At 29.9% G+C, this 24,075-nt stretch overlaps 1 protein-coding gene across 1 annotated transcript in view; it reads right to left on the bottom strand.

The window, feature by feature from the left end:
• LOC111628264 (collagen alpha-2(IV) chain-like) overlaps positions 1-24,075 on the bottom strand; it is a 128,727-nt gene that overhangs the window by 71,092 nt on the left and 33,560 nt on the right. The window contains exons 4-15 of the mRNA XM_023372014.1: positions 22,603-22,737; positions 22,149-22,193; positions 21,897-21,959; positions 21,610-21,732; positions 21,267-21,302; positions 21,060-21,122; positions 14,306-14,383; positions 12,482-12,604; positions 12,350-12,403; positions 9,053-9,115; positions 4,940-4,984; positions 3,548-3,667 (exon numbers count right to left, since the gene is read on the bottom strand). Coding sequence (XP_023227782.1) covers positions 3,548-3,667; positions 4,940-4,984; positions 9,053-9,115; positions 12,350-12,403; positions 12,482-12,604; positions 14,306-14,383; positions 21,060-21,122; positions 21,267-21,302; positions 21,610-21,732; positions 21,897-21,959; positions 22,149-22,193; positions 22,603-22,737 — 948 coding nt within the window. The remainder of the gene's footprint in view (positions 1-3,547; positions 3,668-4,939; positions 4,985-9,052; positions 9,116-12,349; positions 12,404-12,481; positions 12,605-14,305; positions 14,384-21,059; positions 21,123-21,266; positions 21,303-21,609; positions 21,733-21,896; positions 21,960-22,148; positions 22,194-22,602; positions 22,738-24,075) is intronic.

Consider the following 24,075-nt stretch of genomic DNA (forward strand, 5'->3'; position numbering starts at 1 on the left):
TGTGGCTCCTCTATCGTCGCTATAAAAGACGACGGCAGAGGCAAAGAGAATTTTGGGTGCACCCAATATTACGAGATAGACTGACGCATGAAATGTTTGCGACGTTGTATCCAAAACTAAGACAAAATAAATTCAAGTTTTTTAATTCTTTTAAAATATCTATAAAATCATTTGACGACTTACTCCATATTATAAAAGTAGATATTATCCAAAAGCGCGCAATCGAATATACAGCAAAATGGCGGTGTAAATCTAGAAGCGCCCGTAAAGCGCCGGGAAAACGCGCGATTGCATGTATGGTAACATGGCAGCACATATATCTCAAAGCGCTCGGCTAACACCCACAAAACGCATGTTTTAACAAAAATCTATAAGCGCGCGTTTGAGTGTGTATGGCTACATAGAACTCTTGGTTCTTTAAAACGCGCGTTAAACGCACGTTGAAAAACGCCTAGTGTGTACAGGCTCTTAATAGTTGTTTATATTTATTAGTCATCAAAAAATATTTTCATTTATTATTTGATTAAATGTTGCAGAAAGTTTATTGTAATAAAATATTCTAAGCTTAATATTCTATCACAAAAAATATAAACTTTTTTATATATTAAATTTTATTATTATAGGATAATTTTATTTTATTATTATACGAGGTGTGTCCGGAAAGTAAGCACCATTTTGGAAAAACTCGCATAAAAAATCTTTTTTCAAAACAAAATTTATTTTTACATGAAAGAGCATGTTGGAAACTAATTTTCTACATAGTTACCACCATTGTTCAGACATTTGTCATATCGGGAAACCAACTTGTCTATACCCTCTTTCAAAGAAAGATGCACCAGTGAAGACAGCCACTGCTGAATATCGATTGTTGTGTCGTCATCGCTGGCAAAACACCTCCCTCCAAAATGATGCTTCAAGTTCAAGAACAAATGGTAGTTTGCAGGTGCGAGGTCAGGGTTGTACAGCGGGTGATTGAACTGCTCCCAACCGAATTGTTGAATAAGGTTTTGAGTGACACCAGCAGTATGGGGACGTACATTGTCGTGAAACGATACAATGCCTTTACTGAGACTTCTACACCTTTTGTTTTGAATTGCATGGTGAAGTTTTCAGAATGTTTCACAGTATCATTCCACATTGATGGTTTCACCTCTGGAAAGGAACTCAACAAGCAGAATGCCCTGTCTGTCCCAGAACACAGTGAACATAATTTTTCGTGCTGACAATGTAGTTTTGAATTTGTGTCTTATGGGGGACCATGAGTGCCTCCACTCCATCGACTGTAGTTTTGATTCTGGAGTGACATGACAAACCCAAGTTCATCATCGGTAACAATTTTGTTTAGGAAATCATTACCCTCTTCACTGTATCAGGTAAGAAATGTCAAAGCACTTCCAAGTCACTTTGTTTTGTGGACATCCGTAAGCATTTTGGGAACCCAATGGGAACACAATTCGCAATAATTTAAGTGATTTGTGACAATCTCATGCAAAACAGTTTTTGAAATTTTTGGAAACTCATCACAAAGCAATCTTATTGTAAACCGTCTGTTTTCAAGAATTTTCTCATTCACTTTTGCAACCAAACCATCATTGACAACAGAAGGCCAGCCACTCCGTGCTACATCATAAACATTGGTGTGTCCAGCATTGAATTGTCGAATCCACTTTCACCATTCCATCACTCGTTACATTTTTACCATAAATCTCTACAATTTGATGATGAATTTCAACTGGCTTAATATTCTTTGCGTTCAAAAACCGTATTACAGAACGCACTTCACAGTCGGAGGAATCAGCAATTGTCTTAAACATTTTTAATGCTCACTAACACGTGGAAAAACCATACAATCCAGTCTGTAATGGTGTCACTGGACTGACAATCAACCAGAGACACATGTGCGCAGGTGCTGAACTGCAATACTACCGTTGTGGTGGCAGTAGAATGAAATGATACTTACTTTCCGGACATGCCTTGTATAATTTACATAATTATAATTACATTCATAATTTTTATCATTAACTAATTTTATTAAATTTATTAATATCTTTTTATTTATTGTTCAATTATCATTTTACTTTTTACTATTTACTGAAAAATTTACTCCTTTCAAACATTTACTAAAGAGTTGTATTAATTTATTAAAAAGATTGATGAAATATAAGAGACAAAAAAGGTTAATTTGTGTTGGACAGGTTGTGATACCTAGCATGTGATCGAAGTTGCTAACCTTAACGTCTGAAAGACTTCACATGACTTGTTTAAACAAAAATATCCTGTAAAAATGCAAAAATAATTGCTTTTTTTGTGATAATAAAGTGTTTGTTTTTGCAACAGATTGTGTAAACTACATGAGAATTATGTTCTCATAGATTTATAGAAAAATTATTGGGCTGCAATTTGAAAAAACTGTAGACCTATAAATTATGATTGTCTGTCCTTTTGTCTGCTTCTCTGTCCTTCCTTAATCTCAAGAAAAAGTTAGATAGATGAAAGTTGAGACCAGATATGGAAAGCATATGGGCAGGAGGCCCAGATTAACCATATATAGACTTCCACTTTGGACTAGAAGTCATCTTGCTTCAATTCAAAATTTTCCCCCGAATGGAGTTAGATAGATAACTGGTGCTAACAGGAAAAGTATGATGTACAGGGAAAATACACTGCTAAAAGAATTGAAAACATTGTGACAAAAATTGCAGCCTAGCATTGTCATAATGTCAAAATAAATAATCGTTTGTTAGAATTAGTTTGGTTTATACGGCAATGCAACATGTGAGTGAGCAATTCTGCTGAGGGGATGCATCCCAGGAAAACTTTTATGGGAAGCTAGACCCTATTTAGGTGTTGTGAAAACACAGAAAACTCCATGTGGCCAGCCCGTTGGCCATGCTTGAACCTATGACTAACTAACTACCAGTGTTCAGTGATTTTATCCACTTGGCTACTTGAGGTCAGTTATTAGGATTAAGAAAATACCATTCAGAAATGAAAAATCCTGAGTTGTTAGATATGGAAAATTAAATACTTATATATTGTAACACTTTCAATTCCATGCAGACAAGCACTATATGCTACCTGTTGCAGTAACGAGTGTGTCTATTTCACACTATATCATTGTTACAGTAATTAAGTGAATATAATATATATTGTTTAAAATTATATCCTTTTTTGTAAGAATTATATTTAGTTCCTTATTTCCTTAAATTTTTTTGCCAATAGATGGCACTATGTGTAAAGCCAGCAAATTGAATGTAGATAGAAATTGATTTATAGAAATCCAATTGATATTTTGGGGGTGTGATGCCTGACATTATCTAAGTTAGAAGTATGTGAACCTAACTGCCGAGTTTTGTAGCAATTAATCAAATGGCCTAGGACTGTGCAGCAAACAAACAAACATCCTCATTTATATATATATATATATATATATATAATCAAACTATATCAATATGAACAAATTTGATGAAAGGATGTGTAATATACAAGAACAATAAAAATTTAAATTTTTTAATTAAAAAAGCAAATTGATTTCTAAAATACTTACCCCGGGTGGGCCAGGAGGCCCAGGTAAGCCTCGTGGTCCAGGCCCTCCATCAAGCCCAGGATCACCTTTCATACCTGTCAACCCATCTAGACCTGGTAAACCATCTTCACCTCTATCTCCCTAAAACAAATTTGATTCATGTTATAATATTTAGATATTCAAATATAATATTCAATTATTAATATTTTCTAAAGTATAATACAGTAGAGCATCGTTTATCCGAAAGCCGGTTATCTGAAACGTCGTTTATCCGAAAGCATTCCAGTCGGCAAATTTAAATTTTTGCTAGTGCTGTGGCGCTGTAATCTTTGGCTATTTCTTGGACTACTCAAATATTTTACGTTTTTGATACTAAATTAACATCTGAAGTATAATTTTTTATTGTTTTTATATTTTTCAATATATTTATTTTGTTTGTACAAAATAAAAAAATAATTTTTAACGATACAATAGCCTAGTCTTCGTTAGGCTTAACATCGACGAAAATTCAACGCGAAGCGACACGCAACGGAGAAAAATTTCAACATGGGATAAATTAATATTTTTCGTACATGATTCGTTATCCGAACCACCCCAGTCCCCGATTGATTTGGATAAACGACGCTCTACTGTATATGTGTTTTTGATTTTACTGTTTTAACTGGGTTAGGACTTACTATCAAAGAAAAAATATCTCATTGGATCTTTCCTCATTTTAATGAATCAGTAATTATTTTTATAATCGGAATTTGATGAAAATATGATTAGAAAAATGTATTTCAGAAACATTCAACTCTAACAGTATTTTTTCCTATATTAGTTTAAACTTTATTTATCAGATATAATTGTGCTGAACATATTTTTCTATCATAAAATATCTTTGTATACATATTTATTCAGAATCGATCAAAATATCATATTCAAAAAATTGTTAATTGATATTGTCATATACAGAAGTTCAAAGAGTAATTGAGATTCCTAAGTGTTTATTTGTTACCTTCAATAATTTTTCATATTAAATTTGTTTAAACTTTGATTCAATTTACAATGACTTATGATTAGAATAAATTTATTTGTATAAAAGAATTTTGAATATAGAACAGATGCATATTGATATATTTTTAAAATTCTAAATTTTCTTCAAACATTTAGATTTAAATTTTGACAAACATAAAATGCAATAAAGTTAATGCTATCATTTTAATTTGTTTTTACTAAATTAACTTCTTACTAATAATCTTGTGACAGAACATTTTTGACAGTAAAAAATATTAAAAACATTTAATCAATGCTTTAAGTACAATTTATTAATATGTGATTATTATTCATAGAAAATTTAAAATAAATTTAGATGATAACATTTGATACAAATATTATCATCTAATATTAATGTTTTCAAAATTAATTCTTTACCTTTAAACCAATAGGGCCTGTAGGTCCTGGATAACCTTCTTTTCCCTACAATTTAAAAATTATTTATTAATTTTTTTTGTTTTTCACATTAACAAAGTTTCTTGTAATAATTAATCATATATTTTGTAAGGAACCAAGTCTGAGCTTTATTTTTATTTTACTTTTATTTTGCTTTCATTATATTTTGTTTGGGGCTTATGTTTAGTTAAGACGAAGGTTTCCTCACCATTCACCTTAGTAACTTAAAAATAGAAGAAAAACCAACTCACCGACGAAAGAAAAGCGCCGTAGAAAAACTCGCGCACACTTGCGCTTCCCAAGCGGAAAAAGTAAGTCCGCACCGAGAAAAAGGGGGGGGAAGACCCCACAACCCAGTTAGGAATCGCTAAACCTTAAAATAATAAAGCATCCCGATAATTGTTAAAAAGAATAATGTAAAAGGTTAGCGAAGTATTGTCGGAAAATAATCTGCCAGATAAACAAGAAAAATTTAATGTTACAGATAAGTATGTAAATGAGGAGAGTGAGCTCATTCAGAATTGTGACGTCACCTCACACTATAAAGCCTCTAACTCAAGTGAAAACGAACGAGGTGAATTCCTGATAGCAACGAGCTTTGGTGAGCTTCGTAGCAGTGAGCGAGAGAGGTGTCCGATAGGATTTTGAAGTTATTCGATTTGTGGATCGACGATTATAGAAAGTCTTGAGAGTTTGAGGAAATAGGTTCCTAGTATATTGAGGTGACGATTAGGATCTTTAATTTATAAGAATTATTGTTTATAAGTTAATTCTTTGATTTTGTCGAATTCCAAAGGGGAATAGAATTAAGTTAGAAATAGATTGATTTGAGTTTGTCGGATTGATTCTTGTTGAATTTCATTGAATAAATTATTGTTTGATTTTTACTAAATACTGTATAGAGTTTATTAATAGAAGTTTAATTAAATATTTGATTTTGTTATTGACAAACTTTGTCATTATTTAATTCGGTGCACGCTTAAAGTCCAGGCCTGGCACACTAACGCGAATCCACGTAAAGTACCCGTTAGGGAACGGCTATTTCCGGCACACAGTAGTGTCGATAATCGTTGGAAAGTCGGAAAAATAATATAGTACTTTACAATTTCAATTTCTGCAATTTCTAATTAATTGAATATCAAACCCAGCTTCCTTTTAAAAACACTTAATAAAACATTTAACACCTTATAACGCTGATGATGGCCTATTCCATTAGGCTGAAAACGTTTGTGATTTAATAAATATTCTCAGCATTATAAGGTGTTAAATGTTTTAAGTGTTCTAGAATTTCATTTATTCAGTTAATATATGAATATATATGTGGAAGTTTTATCATTTATTTTAACTCAGTAATTAGAAATTCAAGTAAAATATTATATCAACTGTACTATTTTAATATAATAAACTTAGTATTTCATTATTATAAAATAATTTAAAAACTATAATGTCCAAGTTATTTTGAATTTCAAATGTTTTCTTTCATACATATGTATAAAAAAATATACTTTTATAATTATGTATGTGAGTATAAAAGTACTTACACATATCTAATTAGGAAAAACTGTCTTCAATACCAGAAAGAGTATTAACTATTTAATGTGAATAATATGAGGGTTATTTTTTTTTTCAAACCTCCACTAATGCATGAAAAAACATTGGAAGCATGTGAGACAGGGACAGGGTGCACACCTAGTAAGTAGTATATTCCCTCACCACTTAGCATTGTGCCAAGCTATTTTAGACATTTGCTACTCTGCAGTAAACATAAACATAATGCCGCTAATCCAGTCTCCCGCCAACTGTGAAGTACGAGCAGTAATTCAATTTCTACAGGCCAAAGAGCTGAATGAAGGTGAAATTCGTCAAAGGATGCATAATGTGTATGGTGAGAACCTCATGAGCTATGGATGTGTGCGTGAATGGTGCAGGAAATTCAAACAAAGACATGACAATGTCATGAGTCATGATGAGTGTAGTCAAGGGAGGAAGTGTATGATGACTGATGATTTGGTGAACAAAGAGGATCAATTGGTGCAAGAAAGGCATTAGTTCATGATTTCTGAACTAAGTGAGGAGTTTCCTCAAATTTCAAGGTCCACACTGTATATTTAAACTACACTGTTTTACTACCAAAAAATATAGAGAAGGTATTAAAGAATGGACCTAGTTACACTGTTTTATTTAAAAATTAGCTGTTAACCACAACTTTGCCCATGAAGATTTTGCAAGCAAACCCCATTTATATTCAGTATTTCAACAACCATAGTAATTCTTATATAACACCTGAATGCCGCTGAGAATGATGAGAATTGCTAAGAATCAAACAAACTGTTTTCAATTTGATCAATTTTCTGGAACGTTTACAATCATTCTATAATTGAACCAATATGCAATAACAAATTCAAATTTAAAATGGTTTGAACATTTGGTTAAAAAATCAAAATATATAAAAATATTTATAACAATGTCTGAAAGGTTATCAATTTAATACACCTAAGTACTCAATGAAGACTAAACATAGTTGAAAATAAAAAATTGCATCTAAAATAGTACAGTAGAAGCCATTTTTCAGGTTAAGCCTTAATCCTCTCCTCCCACAGGGAAATTTCGAAAAATCCCTCTTAGTGTGTGTTTTAGTGTTGTAACGAATAGTATATTCGACCTCAGGCCGAATACTAAATATTCGGCCAAACTATTCGGCTTGATTAACGCACGTACGAAAATTGGTGCGCAAACCGCATTATGGCAAGGATCCTGCTCTCTATTGGCCCGCTGTCACTACGCTTCGCCAATCGTGTTAATTCTTGGCAGTTGTAGCAGACAGACAAGAGTGTCATGGAAATATGTGATAAATGATGATATCAAATGTGGATAACAATGAAGTGACCTACACATGTAAATAACTGAAAAAGAACAGAGAAGGACCGCGAAGTGAAAATGTGAAAATAAATATGAAATTGAGTTGATAACATAATCGAACAAGTCGAGGCAGCTTATTGGCACAAAATTCGCGGCTGTCAATGACAAACAATTGTTGTCATAGACTTCAGAAAGCTAAATGCTTGTAATGAAAGTCACTTAGCGTGCACGGGCGAAAGCCTGGAGCTGTTCGGGCTATCAAGCTGTCTCGAATCTGTGAAATCATAACTGTGACTTATATCGACGTCCTATCTGTCTCTTTTCTCCGTTATCACCAGGCTGAGTCACGTAATTGTAAAATGGGAACTCTACGACGGAAAAGTGACGAATCGAAAGTATCGTGAGCGCGTATTATGATGTATGCACAGGCATACATGGATTAGAGCGATAGAGGAAAGAGAAAGGGAAGAGCAAAGACGAGCGCTTAAAAAGAAGGATAGGCAGGGTCAGACCCTCAGATGTGCGAGGATTCTCCAACGATAGACGTGTACGTGTGCTGATCTTTGTAATTATAAATTGTGAATACATGTGACTAATATTATTTTCTTTTTTATTTTGTGCATGTTACAAGTTATAAATAAATATAAATAAACAACACTAACTCGATAACATTAAATCTAAATACCAAAATGATTAATTTACTGTGTTTTTGTTATTTATTACTCCTGTTTTTAGGTATTCGGTATTCGGCCGAATAGTGAAAAATAGGCCAAATAGGCCGAATACCAAATACTAACCGAATATTCGTTACATCACTAGTGTGTTTTCATGATGTACCCTGTGTACCAAATTTCACCTCTAAGTTCAACTGTTTGCTTTGGGTGATGATGAATCTCTTAGTCAGTCAGTCAGTCAGTCAGGACAAGTCATTTTATATATTTAGATTGAATGTATATTTATTTGGGTATATTTCGGTTATTGTGGTCTTGAATTGTAATCCATATCCCAGTGTAAAGATTTTGATAAAAACTAAATACATATCTTATTTACTGCAAAAGCTGGATGTACAATCAACAATACACCTAAATCCAGTATTAGTTAAGGTGTATTTTTGAGTTAATTACTAAATAATATCACATCAAAAGTGAATTAAAAAACATGCTATTATTATTTAAAACAATTAAATATTAAATTCTGTAAAGCATAAAACCTTCTAAATAGCAAAAATAAACTTACTCTTTCTCCAGGATAACCAGGTAACCCTTTTTCTCCTTTCATACCTATATCACCAGGACGACCCTGAAAATGTTTTTAAAACTATTATAAAATTATATAAAAAATTTTACCTAATAAGTTAATTTTAATTATATCAATTTAATTTACAAATTTTGAATTATATCATATATCATATGTTATTTACTAATATATTTTACAAATTATGAGGGGAGCCCAAAAAAAACCAAACTGAGAGCGCACTGCCATTCATAGACGTAGTAGAGAGTTCTCCCGTTACATGGAGTTAGTAGAGACCTTCATGAAACAGCTGTGCAAATGGTGTCAGTTTGTAGGTTTACGTTTGAGCATAGTGTTGTGTTTCTCTTACTGTTATTTTGTTCTGCCTGCAAAGTTCTGGGCGTCCTTCAACATCTCAAAATGATGAAAAGTTGAAAAAATCTGCCAAAAAAAGTGTTAAGACGTCTGCAAGAGGATGTGCAAAGGAAACATCCAGAACTTTGGTGAGCAGGTGACTGGTTCCTTCATCATGACAACGCCCCCGCACACACGGCCTTACGAGTGACCCACTATTTGGCCTCTCAGGAATGGCCTGTCGTTCCCCACCCTTCATATTCAGCAGACCTATCCCCATGCAACTTTTTTCTGTTTCCTAGAATGAAGAAAAATCTAAAATGGAAGCATTTTGATGATGTGGAGGTGGTAAAAACAGCTTCACTAAGGGCACTGGATGATATCAAGGTTGAAGAGTTCCAGAGATGCTTCAAACAGTGGGGAAAAAGACTTCACAAGTGCATTGCATCTAATGGAGAGCAAATTGAAGGTGACTGAAGAAATTTTGTAAAAAAAGTTAATAAATAAAGTTTTTTATCAGGGCTGTGGAGTCAGAGTCGTGGAGTTTTGGTGTTTTAGCTGGAGGCGGAGTCGTCAAAAAATCCGTCGACTCTGACTCCCTTTTACTTACCAACTTGTTATGTATATGAAACGGAGTTGGAGTCAGATTCGGAGTCAGAGTTGGTAGATTTTTACGTGACTCCACAGCCCTGGTTTTTATACAAAAAATCCGGTTTTTTTTTTTGTGTCTCCCCACGTAAGAAATAACAAATTTATAATAAAGCAATTTAGTTAACTGCCTTGAAAGGACACTATATCTTACTATGATAACAATTATTTTAAATAAGATGATTTAAGATAATTTTATTTTAATTTATAAAATTATATCAAAAGCAATTTTTCTTCATGGTGTCAAATCCAAATATTTATTTTTTTAGTTATGATTTAATTTGGGGACATTTTATTTTATTTAATAATGAAAACGTCTAAACCTCCCAGTTCCAAATTCAAAAACAAAAAGATGCTTACATGAATGACTGAAATCACTCATGAGATCATCATCAATCTAAAATGGCATCTCCAATTAAGTGATTTCCAATCACAGTTAATGAATAGTCACTTAATCACATTGTTGCTGATTTTTAAAACTGGCAATAATAAATTTATGAAAAGTGTGGAACTACATTTGTTGGAAACAGACTGCTAGGAATTAAAATAAAATGTTAGCATGTAAATGGGGTAGAGCAACACAAACTAAGGTGATATCACACTCATGACATACAAAATGATGGAGAAGTCAGAAGAAGAACAAGATATGCTACCAAGTGTAAGGGATAGCAAGGTAATACTTTCAAGTGCAAGGTCAAATGAATTATTCTTTTCGCGTTTCCAGTGTGATCGTTAGGTGGTTTAGATTCTAAGAATTTTTGTAAGTACTTTGATTATGAGTTTGATTTTTGTGGAGATTTAATATTAAGTTAAATTTAAGTTTTCCAATTGTTAAGAAAGTTTTGTAAATACTATTTTCATTTTTGATTTCAACTAATTATAGTTCTGAGATTTCATTTTATAACTTATTGGTTTTTGTGTGAATTATTCCAAACTAACTTAATCTCATGTTAACTAGAATCCTCTTGTGTTTGTGTCTAGTTAACCCTGGTAACTGTAAATAGTTGTTTCATAGTATTTAATAGATACTTTTGAGATTTTTAACAATTTGTCATTTTTGGGTTTTTTTTGTTTGTGGACAAAAAAATTTGCTATTTATAGCTCACTAAAATATGTAACACTGTTCATTAAGTTTAATTCCAGGCAGATCAAATGGTACATTACAATGCAACTGTTGTATACAATGCTATTACAAAAATGTTATCAGTATATAAAAACTTCTGATTAGGAATTTTCTATCTATGTATAGCAAGGTATATGAAAAATATGACAAGATATATCAACTTTACAATTAATAATTTAATGTATAACTGTCTTTTGCAAGATCATTTGCAAGATTGGACTAAAGGGATCATTCAATTTCTCTTCTCCTTGCAATAGATTATTGTCCCAATTTTTATACTTAAAACTCACAGTTAATAGTTCAGTTTTTTAAAAAACTTAATAACTTCTGAATTCTAAGTTACTTACAATGTACTTATTCTAAAATTATATGTCATTACTAAATTTTATTTTTCTTTAAATTTTGTATAATTGTATTCTTTTGTACCATTTAAAATTTTCTTATTTCTATTCTAAATGATACTTAGTCAACAGTTCCATTAAATATTTTTTGTTTTAAATATTTATTCTACATTATTCAATTTGTTTGTGATCAAAATTGCCAGGATGATGAAAAAAGTTCCCAATTAAAAAATATATATTTACTTTCCTGAACTAAACAGTTTATTTTAATTTTCTATATATAACAGAGACCCAATTATTAAAACTAATGTGTATTAAGGGTATCTCAGATAATCAAAACTTGGATAACATGGAATGTTTGGTACAAAGCAGTTGAAAAAATATAAGAATATTATATATCTCACAGTTTTATAATGACAGCTATTAAAATTTGCTGTTTTTTTGAAATTTTGTTGTCATGAGAGTCACTAGCATAAATTCTTTTTAAAACTTCTACAACCATTTTTGAATACTGAATATTGTCTAGCTAGGATTTGTGAAATAAACCATCTGTACATTCTTTGTTTAAAGTGAATTATGACAGATTATTTTGTCAACAAAGATGTTGACAAAATAATCTGTCATAATTCACTTTATAAAATGCAGAAGTTTGGTTAAACATGTCTTAGTTAATCAGGACTCTATTGTATATCTTATAGCTTTTTAAGAAAAAAATCTTTTTGTATTTATGATTACTTTCTTCACTTTCATGAATCTTTTAAAATCTGTGATCACTGATTTATAATATAAAAATATTTTAAACTTGATAATTTTTACAGATTAGGAAAAACTTACCGTTTGACCGGGAAGACCATCATATCCTCTATCACCTCTTTCACCTGGTTCTCCCTATATTTAAAAAGTAAGAAACATAACATTTTTTTAATTCATAAAAGTTTAAAATTAAAATTGAAAATATTTTTCAACCTTTTGTCCTTTCATTCCTGGTAAACCTGGTGGACCAACTACTGTTCCTTTTGCCCCACTGACAGAATCACCACCATCACATGAACCCGGTGTTCCTGGTGGACCTGGCAAGCCTGAATCACCCTGTCATAAATTTTATGATTTTTTCAAATTAAAGAATGTTATACAAATTATATATAAATATATATTCTAAATAAATTTCTGCAGAAATAGGAAGATTTTAAGTTTGGAGTAATTAGAAGATAGCTTTAAATTCAATTACAGAATTATAAATTAAATTTCATTGTTTATATTTACTTATTATAACAATCACATTTGTTGTACATTTGTTTTATAATTCATTTAAATGCATTTAAAATACAAATTGTTTCATAACCACACTTCATTTCCAGTTCAATGGTCAATATTTTTTGCAAAAGCAAGGTATTACTATGAGATCCCCTCTTTTGGCAATTTTAGCTGTTGGTTATGAGAAACATGAGTTTAAAGTCTTCTCTACCCCATTTATTATACAATACATTATCCCATTTTATATCTTAGATATGTTGATGATATCTTAATAGCTTGGGAAGGTTCCTTTGAAGAATTGTCAAGTTTTGTTAAATTCTTATCAGATTACCCCTCCATCTCATTCACTATTGAAAAAGAGCAAGACAGAAAAGCTGCATTTTTAGATCTAGCCTTACTTAGAAACACCACTCATTTAGCTTACAATGTACATCACAAGTTCAATTTATCTCCATATATCATACCAGCTTCTGAAGCTTTTGGAGAAGTCAAGAATTTATATAATCCCCTTATAGTAAATGGAAATAGAAAGAAAGACCTTTTACATAGGTGCCACAACTAGAAAGTTATTAAACTGTTTATATGAACACCAAGATGATGATAAAAATAAACACCAGGATGATGTTAAAAATAAACACCAGGATGAAGTTAATGTATGTAAACAGCAATAAACATATTTTTGAAAAATGTTTTAAGCACACGCAACTTCATTGCATTTCTTCCTCATGCATCATGGGCATTCTTTTTCTTCCCTTTCATGAACTCTAGACTTATTTGTTAACATCAGAATGTTTTTTCTTTTAAGTCCATTGAATTTTTTTTAAGATACCTTGCATGCAAAAATAGCCTGATTATGTTGTCACCACAACTAGACATTGCTCTCTAAAACATTGAATTTTTGTTTAGCATCTCTGTTCCCATGTTCTTCAGCATAGAAGATAACTTTCTGTGGAGATTGTTTACTTGGCTTGTTGTAGCTCAAAAGATCACCAAAATCATTCTAAAACCAAAAGTACAGTAGTGGAAAAAAGGCAATGTCCATGCTATACAGGAAACATCAATTCAAACAAGATCACTTGATCTTTTAATTCTGCAAATTTCTTGTCTCAAATATATTTTAAAGAAGCAAATCACATACACCATCTTATTTTGCCAAGCAAAACGTTTGTGATTATTAATTATTAAATATTTTCCTTGGCAAAATAAGGTGTTGTATGCGATTTACGTTACTGCTGAGGATGTGTTTTTGGGAAATTTTAAAGAAGTTTTTTTTTTTACTTCAGCAATTCAAAGAATCTATCATACAAAATATATCAGTTGTTTCAGCATATTTATTTAGAATGCTGATTTATACTATCAAAAAGCAGTCATTTGCTTATTCAAGAAAAACAGTAAACACATTGTATATAATTTGTTCAATAAATCTTACTCCTTTTTTAAACTAATATACAGTATTTGTTTACAAAATTTAATTAATAATTGCTAAAATTATGGATATTTTAAATTTCAATTACTTTTGAAAAATCATATACTTACTCGATCACCTTTTTCACCTTGATATCCTACTCCCATATTTCCTTTTTCACCTCTAGGTCCATAATCTCCTTTTGGTCCCTAAAAATTTATAGTATAAATTTAATAATTTCTTTCTCAATTTTTAGAATTAAATTTATATAGGGTCTCCCTTAAAAATAAAACTGTAATTCATTGATTGCAATAATATTGTAATTCATCTATTTTTTAATCATAAAATTTTACACAGTAAATCCTCATTTACAAAAAATATATGTACGTTTAAAATTGCCGTATAGTAATGAATATTTATGATTATTTTGAGATTTTAGAGCCTTAATCTTCCATACTGATCCAGAAAAGCTTGAAAGATGTCATTATACTTCAACAAAAGTAATGCATGAATAAAACTATGGATTAAAGTAACTGATGTGATTACACACAAAATGATTACAATGGAACTAGGCAAGACATATAGTTAGAAGAACGATAACACAGACAGAAATCCTCTTAAGTTGGAAATTTGCATAAAAAATGAAAAGAAGACATCCAAAGAAAAGATTCCATCTTTTCATTGAATGTTTTCTGAATACATTGCAGGATTATATTTTGAGGAAATTATAACTAGAAAAGAAAGACTAAAGACAGGAAGAAGAGGAGCAAATTTAAGTTGAATTATATCCAGTATTTAACTGAAGCTACAAAGTGCTAATAATAAGATACCATAATTTCCTACCTATAATCTACAGATTATACATCAAAACCTTCTGACTATCAAAAGTCAGAAAGTTTTTTGATATATAATCTGTGGTGTGGATTATAGGCATATAATATGCATTGATGTAGGAAAATATTTTCCCTATATCAAAAAAAAGGCTATAAAATCATTACTTTTTGTTACAATAAGGTCTTCTTGACAAGATAAAACATGATAAAGTGTCTTGTTGTTGTTTATATATTTTGTGACACAGAAGACAGAAATGCCTATGAACTCATTCATTTTCACTTGTGAATGAAACAGCATCATTTACATATTGATTAATTAACCCTCCAGTAGACATCCTTAAGTCAATCTTTGTTTAAAAAGTTTTAAGCTTAGTTTAAGACGTTTTATCTTAGAAAATCAATAATGATTAATAATGTTTGAATATACAGTTCAAAAAAACGATATGAGAGACTGGAAATACTTGAAGTGTTAAAATACATCCACCAAGAAGCCTTAATTAATTTCCAGTAACATTTAATGTGAAAAATTGTGACTAACATTTTAGACCTGCAAATAGAGATCTAATTAAGGCTCCTTGGTGAATGTGTTTTAACAAAATCTGACTCTGATACTTTGGCCAAGAATAACAATAAAAATACTCTCACTTTACGACCAAGTTCTGTTCCAACGACTATGTCATTAAGTGAATTGGTTGATAAGTGAGGAGCTTGCATCAGGAATATAGGATTGTTGTAAAATTATAAAAATTATGTTTTGGAAGACAAGATCTGTCCAAAAAGGAACCACCATTTATTTATCTCATGTTCTGGACTACACATTTTACAGAACATGAGATAAATAAATGGTAGTTCTTTTTTGGACAGACTTTGTTTTCAGAAACTTAATAATTGCCATTTGGACGAAAATTTAAAAATATAAAAATTATGTGACAAACTTCAAATTTATTCATAAAAAAAACATGCATATGTACATACATATTACCATTTGTTTATTTGGTTATCTGGAGCTTTAGAGGGTCCAGATAAGGGAGATGATAACAATGAAATAGAAGTTGTATGTATCTTCAAAAGTGGAGATCCTGGATGTAACAGTTGAAAAGAAACTTGTAAGTGTCGTTTGCTTTGTAATTTTTTTTTCTTGATAAATTTCTCTATAGCACTTCAAAAGTTCACTCATTCCATGTTCACCTTTATTAAAACGCTCAGTATTTGGATCCATAGCCTCAAGTTCCAACATCGTTACATTAATTTTGGAGAATACACAAGCTAACCCATATACTGTGAATTTCTTTTTCACTTCTTCAGTTCTTTCCTTTTCTTTCTCTTCCAAATGCTGCATCACTTCTAGCTCTATTAAATCCTCATTTGTTAACTCTCCATTGGCATAATCCACTAATTCAGCAATGTCTTTCACTTCAACATCTAGATTAAGTTCATTGGCAAGGCCCACAATTGTTTGAATTACATCAGTTTGTTCAAGATTGTCAAACGATCTGATATTGTTCGAGAAACTTTTTATGCATTTTTTTTTTCATATGCCTTGCATACATATATCTGTCATTTTGTCCCAAGCTGATTTAATGTTTTTAATGTAATCTAAAATACTGTATGATTTCCAAATATCACAAAGGGTTCCAACATCATTTTCTGTTGCTGCTGGAAAAAGTCGTGTGCAAATAAAATGCTTTGAACGTAGCTATAGCACTCTGATCCATTGGTTGTAGGACAGCAGTTGTGCTTTTAGGAAGATAGACACTACCTTTACGTCTGGGTGTAAATCATCAAGGTACTGGGTGTGGCCTGGAGCATTATCAAGCAGGAGAATAATTTTAAAAGGAATTCCTATTTTCAAACAATAATGCTGGATTGAGGGTATAAACCAGTTCATAAACCAATCTTCAAATAAAGGTCACATCATCCATGCCTTTTTATTTGCACGATAGTAAACGGGCAGACTGTTTTTACTAACATTCTTTAATGCACATGGGTTTTCAGAGCGATAAAACAAGAAAGGATTTAACTTGAACTCAGAAGCATTCCCTCCCAACAACAATGTGATCCTGTGTTTAAAAGCCTTGAAACCAGGCATTGCGTTAGCTTCTTTGTGCATATAGGACCTTTCAGGTAGTTTTTTTCCACCAAAGCCCAGTTTCATCCCCATTGAATATCTGTTCCAGGCAGTAGCTGCCTTTTTAATTATTCCATCCAATTCATCAACAAATTTTTGTGTTGCTTTTACATCTGCACTTACCACCTCACCACTGATTCTCCAATTATGCAGGTTGAATCTCTGCCTAAACAGTTGAAACCATTCATGGCTTGATGTAAATGATTCTGTCAATTTTTTGCCTTCACATGCCTTCAAAGTCTCAAAGATACTGCATGCCTTAGCTTGAATTATTAAAAGGCTTATCGGCATATTATTTTTGCATCTGGTTGTCAAACCAGATTGCCAATAATTTCTCCATCTCATGAATAAGATCTTTTCACTGTCTAGTTTTGACGGCTTTAAATCCTATCGATGATTTCATTCTAACTTTCACTCTTTCACTCTAACTTTATCCTTTAAAATTGTTAAAATTGTTGACCATTTCTTTAACCATTTTACCAGCGTTGTAGTCTTGTATGATTTTTATTTTAATTTCAAGCTCAATAGCTTTTCTTCGTTTCTTAACAATTTCTCCAGATGATGCCATACTTTTTCTTTTCTTCAACATCTGTACTATTTTGGGGTTACAAATATGTAAAAAAATAAGGTTACACAGTGACTGGTTGTCAGAATGAAACTGACAGAAAAAGATCATAGCAAGGCTATAGTACACTCAGCGCACATGTCACCATTTGCCACTGATCAACACTCAAACTGAGAAAGGGGATTCCCCAAATTGCAAGTCGAAACTTGATTGGTCATAAGTGCAAGTGGTTGTTAAGCAGATAGGTTGTAAAGTGAGGAGTACTTGTACTTCAATATCTGTAAAGAGAAAGTTTGCTCCACTGATGAATCCAGAAAGTTCTTGTAGAGGTATGAATTCATTATATTATTTTATTTTTATTAACACAAAGATTCACAAAAAACACAAGAAGAAAATTAGTTCAAAAAAATCAAAAATCATATCAAACTTTTAAAAAATATTCTATTTTTACTAGCCGTTTGTTTGATATCATTTGTACCTGAGGATGTCTATTTCATGTAGATGAAAACATTAGTAAATTTTTCGTTTCCTTTTCATATGCTGGTGTTGATTTTGTGAGTGGTGTATCAAGGTATTATTACAATTTTTGTGTGGAATCAATTTTATTTTTATTTTTAATTATTTAATTTATTATCAATTCACTTTAACTTTATAAAATTGAAATTAGAATGATAGTACTGAACCAAGTAACTTCACAGTAAGTTAGTTTCATTTTTAATTTTCACATATCCAAGTTGTAGTTAACCATGAATAAACTTACAAGTTAGTGTCACATATTGTATATTTTTTTCCACTACAATATTACATTTAATGTTTAATTGTTAAATGTATTATGCCATTAGTGAATACAACAAATTTTAATTGTGCTGCAATTTGAAAAAATTATAGACCTATAAATTCCCACTGTTGTCCATCTGTCTGTCTGTCTTCCTTAATTTCGAGAACGGTCATAGATAAATGAAATTCAAGACCAGATATGGAAAGCTTAAGGGCAGGAGGCTCCGATTAACTATATATGAACTTCCAATGCAAACTGGAATTCACATTATTTCAATTCAAAAATTTTCTCCTGAAAGGAGTTAGACAGAAGACCAGCATGACTCCATTGCTAAGGAAAAACATGATGTACAGGTTAAGACACTACAGTACTAATTTGAGGTGGAGAGCATATATTTTAAATTAAATAAATTAAAAATTGCAGCCTGGAATTGTGACAATGTCACAATAAATAATTGCTCATTCAAAAATAATTTTCTTAATATGCTAGTTTAGTTGTTTTAAGTCAAGAGGCCATAAATCTGAGACTGACAATTTTATAATTCTGGATTTTAAACTTACATTGTATTACTTTAAAATGAATTGTTTCATTTCTTCTCTAAATTTGAGAATATTTATTTTTAATAATTAAATGTTCTTACAACTTGCATCATTTCTTTGTTGATATGCCAGGAAAGCAAATAAACAATATGAACTTGGGAAAATCATATGATAAACTTTTTTGAGAACAGAAAATTGCACCTGCAGATTACAGGCAGAAAATTATGATAAATTTAATGATGTTTATTATAAAGCATATAAAAATATTTATATCTGCAATCAAACAATACATTTAGAAATATATGTGTAGTTTCTAAAATTAAAAACTGTACAAATGACAAAAAATATTAATGCTCAATGACTTTGTGATTCACTAGCAGTGTAATATATATGTGATCACCACACCTGACATATAATGTGAGGGTGAATGTCACACGACTGTTTAACTTAACATAATAAATTTCATAAATCAATTAATTAACTCTTTTTTTAATTGAAAAAAGTTTAACGGATATTTATTTTATTTTTTAAAAAATTGTTAGAAATAATTTGATTGTTTGTATTAGGTTAGAGGTTTGGAAATAATGAGTTTATTAAGTAATAATTACAGTCATGCAAATTCTAATTTGCATACATTTTTCCATTTTTTCCTTGGTTCAGGGTTGTCCAACCTTTTTTCCTAATGGGCCAAATTAGAAATTTATGCATATTCAGGCCACAACAATACTTTATATAAATATATACTTTTAAAAAGTTCAAAACGTGAATATGAAATTTTAATAACAAATATCTGTACAGCATTTTTGTAATTATATATACTATTGTCAGTAAAAATATTATACTCCCTCAAAATAAAAGTAAATTCAATGTGATTTTGACATTGCATTCCTTTTATAACATTGTCAATATTGGCTTTTATGGTACTAGTCTCAATTCTAAGAATGTTAGTTAAATGGATATCACTCAATTTATTTCTTTCAGCACTTTAGATGTTTTTCGTGCACGAAAAAAATTGTTCACAATAGTATGTATTACTTTATTTTAAAAAATTTCCAGGACAAATTTAGTTTTACAAAAATTTTTATAAAAAATTTTCTTAGTAGACTATACATACAGGAAAAAAGGTATATACTACCTCATATGAATAACTGTTTTCTAGATAAAACAGTTTCTTAAAACAAATTACATCATTATAACATCAAAGTGTATCCAGTGAAATGATAATAATTTTAGGACATACTTTACCAAAAATAAATGAAAATGTATCTAAAAAATATGTAGGACGCAGTAAGCCAAGGGCCACATAAAAATATTAAGTGGGTTGCAGTGCAGCCCATGGGCCAGGGATTGACATCCCTGCCTTGGATATTAAATGTGTTGGTGATTGAAGGATCTTAACAATAAGACTTTCTGCCAATCTAAAATACCATATATATATAATTATGTATGTGTTAAACTTTTTTACTTTGTTAATATAAGTTAATTAACCAAACTATGTACAATTTTGCAAAGTTTTGACTTTAAAAATATAGCAAAACCCAGAACCTGAAAAAGGCAGAAATCTTCCAAAGATGGAAAGTTCAAATATTTTTCAATAAAACAATTATATTAACTTAACAAATTCTCTCTGAAAGCCAGAACTTTGAAGACTGGATAGATGGAAAAAATTGTGCTACTGCAAACCAAATATAGAAAACTATAGATGCAAAAGCTAGAAATCATGGGTTCTGTATTTCTGCATCATGTAGTAATTACTGTGTCATACAGTAATTATTGTGTCAAATATTAATCTGAATCTATAATTCAGTTAACTTGTATTGCAAGTTTAAAAGCAAACACTGTAATTTATTTTATTAAATAAGCTTATTACATACTTCCCATATTACAAATTTTAAAAATATTTTCATTATCATTTTTTAGAAATACATACCTGTGATCATCAGCAGCTACAATAAAAACAAAATTAAACTCGAAACATTAATGTAAAAACTTAATTATGTAACAATATTTAGAGAATTATAAAATAAGAAATTTCTAATTACTTGAGGTCCAGGATATCCTTTGTCACCTTTCGGACCAGGTCTTCCATCTGCACCTGGAATTCCCTAAAACATCAACCTCCATTTAATAGAAATATATTTATAGGATAAAATGTTAAAAAATAATAATAAAATTAAAATAAAATTTAACATTTCTTTAATATTATTATTCATAACTTTTTATTTGAAAAAATTTTTAATATTACTTACAGGTGGACCTGGTTGGCCATGCCTTCCTTGTTCACCCTGTAATAAAATATTTTATAATGAACATAAATACATTAATAATAAAGAAAAAAAGAAAAGAAATTAAAATATTTATCTTAATAAATTATAATGTTATGTAGATAAAGAATGCTGTAATTCTATTTTTCTTTTCTCTGTAATCCTTACAAGTAAGTTTGAGAATTTCAATAACATTCAAAGGTTTTCAATGATGATGAGTCGTCATCACTGAAAACCTTTAGATGTTAGAAGTGCTGTATTGAAATTCTCAAACTTACTTGTAAAGATTATAGAGAAAAGAAAGATATAATCACTTGTGTTTAATTACCTTTTGTCCTTTTAAACCAGGAGGCCCAAATGCTGGTTCTCCTTTTTCGCCTTTTATTCCAGGTGAACCAGGTGGTCCTCTAGGGCCAGGATGTCCTTGAGGACCAGGAAATCCTGGAATTCCCTAAAATTAAATTATAAATTATTAAAAAAAATACATTAAATTTAGTAAATAAATTATATTTGATTTGATTATAAAATAAGTTACTAAATTTTATCTTAATCAAAGATTATAATGTTTTGCATTATAAAGATTATTACAAAATGATATATAAATAATTATATTACATCTGTTCCATTACAGCCATCTAATCCAGGTAGACCTTTTTCTCCAGGTGGACCTTGTTGACCCTGTTAAAAGAGGATATTTTAGAATTATTAATAACAAATTATTTTATTGTTTTTTGTAATTTTGCTAAAATTAAATATTTAAAGCTACAGTTTGTAATTGACATAACTAAAAGTAATATTTAAGAAATTGTTTAAATATAAAAACTGTATAATTATAAATTAATTTTATTTAAAAAAATAAATACATACTGGATGTCCAGGAATTCCTGGGTAACCAGGCATTCCCATTTTTCCCTGTTGAGAAAATAATAAAAATAAATTGATTTATTCACTGAATTGTAAAAAATGTACAATGAATATACTGTATTAACAAATTTTTGGTTTGCTTCTTTGCTTTTCATTTAATAAATAATAATAATAATAATTCTACAAGAAAAGTATTCTTGATGATGACAATTATTTTCATCTATACACTTCAAGATTACATTTATTTTAAATATACATTATAATTTACATTTACAAAATAAAATTTACATTTAAAAATAATTTACATTTATTTATTATAACTAACAATAATAATAAAATATCAAAAAATATTGTAAATAAACACATTTATAGTAACACTTTCAAATCTAATTTTATTATATTTAAATTATCAGTAAAACATTTTTAATATAAATGAATTTTAATTAATATAACTTACTCTATCTCCTTTTAGCCCTCTAGAACCAATAGGTCCAGGATCACCCTTTTCTCCTTTATCACCAGAAAGACCTTCAGGACCTGGATATCCAATTTGACCTGGTGCACCAGGTGGTCCAGGAAAACCTGGAGGTCCCTATAAATATTTGACAATTAAACACTAAAATTTATCAATAAAAAATAAAACTTAAATTATTGATATTGTTATTTATTATAAATAATAATAAACTGCAAGTTAGTTTATTATTATTATGTTTCTAATAATTACATTAGTAATTATTAGTATTATTATGTCTTGCACAGAAAATAAGAGTAATTTCTAATAATTAAGAACAAAACATTCTACCAGAAAAACTATAAAAGATATTGCAGTATTTTATAAGAAATAGCAATGAATACAAAACTTATAAGAATAAATTTTGTTATATTTTATGATAAAATAAAAGACTTTTATGTATCATAAATAATATATAGTTATATAAATTTTACATTCAAATATTCTATCAAAAACTGACTTCTTATTGTCAAATTTTGAAATTTTAGATATTTGATTTAAAATTTTATTATTATTTGGAATCTGTTTTAGGATATTTAAAATATTTATTTCTTGTTTTTATGATAAAATGGTTCCACACATTCAATAATTTTGCAACAACTTTTTTAAAAAATGAAGACTTATTTATGAAACTATATATATATAACTACTATAATTTATTATTATTTTTAATTATTTTTTTATATATGCTTATGCTTATTCTGCTTACATTTATTATTTCAAAAATTGTTTGATTGCTTTAGAAATAGCTTCCATTATAATCAATACATTTAACTATTATCTTATAACCATTAAAAAAGTTTAAATTAGTGGCAAAAGTGTAGAAAAGACATATGAACAATGATCTTTAATATAAAATGTTATAATTTTAGTGTTCAAAATATATGACAATCATATATAACTCTTTTTCATTTGTCTAAATTTGCCAATTACCCAATGAAATGCCAAATTTAAAGAAACATAGTAAAACTTTTATTTATTACTCAATTATTTGTCACTTTCTGTTAACCATTATATCATTGAAGTGTCAACTGTGTGAAAAATCATACAATGATAACCATGTACTGCTATTATTTTATTTTTTACATGTAATCATACAATAATGTAATAGTAAATTTATACAGTAGAACCTCCATTATCCGGACCTCCATTATCCGGATTTTCGATTATCCGGATTGTTCAAAATAAACAAAAATTTTACGAATTTGCTGATTTGCACTTGGCGAATTACGATACTGTTTATGTACGTGATGGAGTGCATAACATTTTTTGTTTCAACAACGTCTCACCAGGCACAGTGGCCGTAAACTCTTAAATATATTTTACGTAGTAATAAAAATATAACTTGACATACGTATTTATAAATAATTTATATTCAAATTACATCATTTCTATGACCAAGGGCGGCGTAAGGCATGG

The sequence above is a fragment of the Centruroides sculpturatus genome, unplaced genomic scaffold, assembly GCF_000671375.1.
Source record: "Centruroides sculpturatus isolate CEXI.00-Female unplaced genomic scaffold, Cexi_2.0 scaffold414, whole genome shotgun sequence".
NCBI lineage: Eukaryota > Metazoa > Arthropoda > Arachnida > Scorpiones > Buthidae > Centruroides > Centruroides sculpturatus.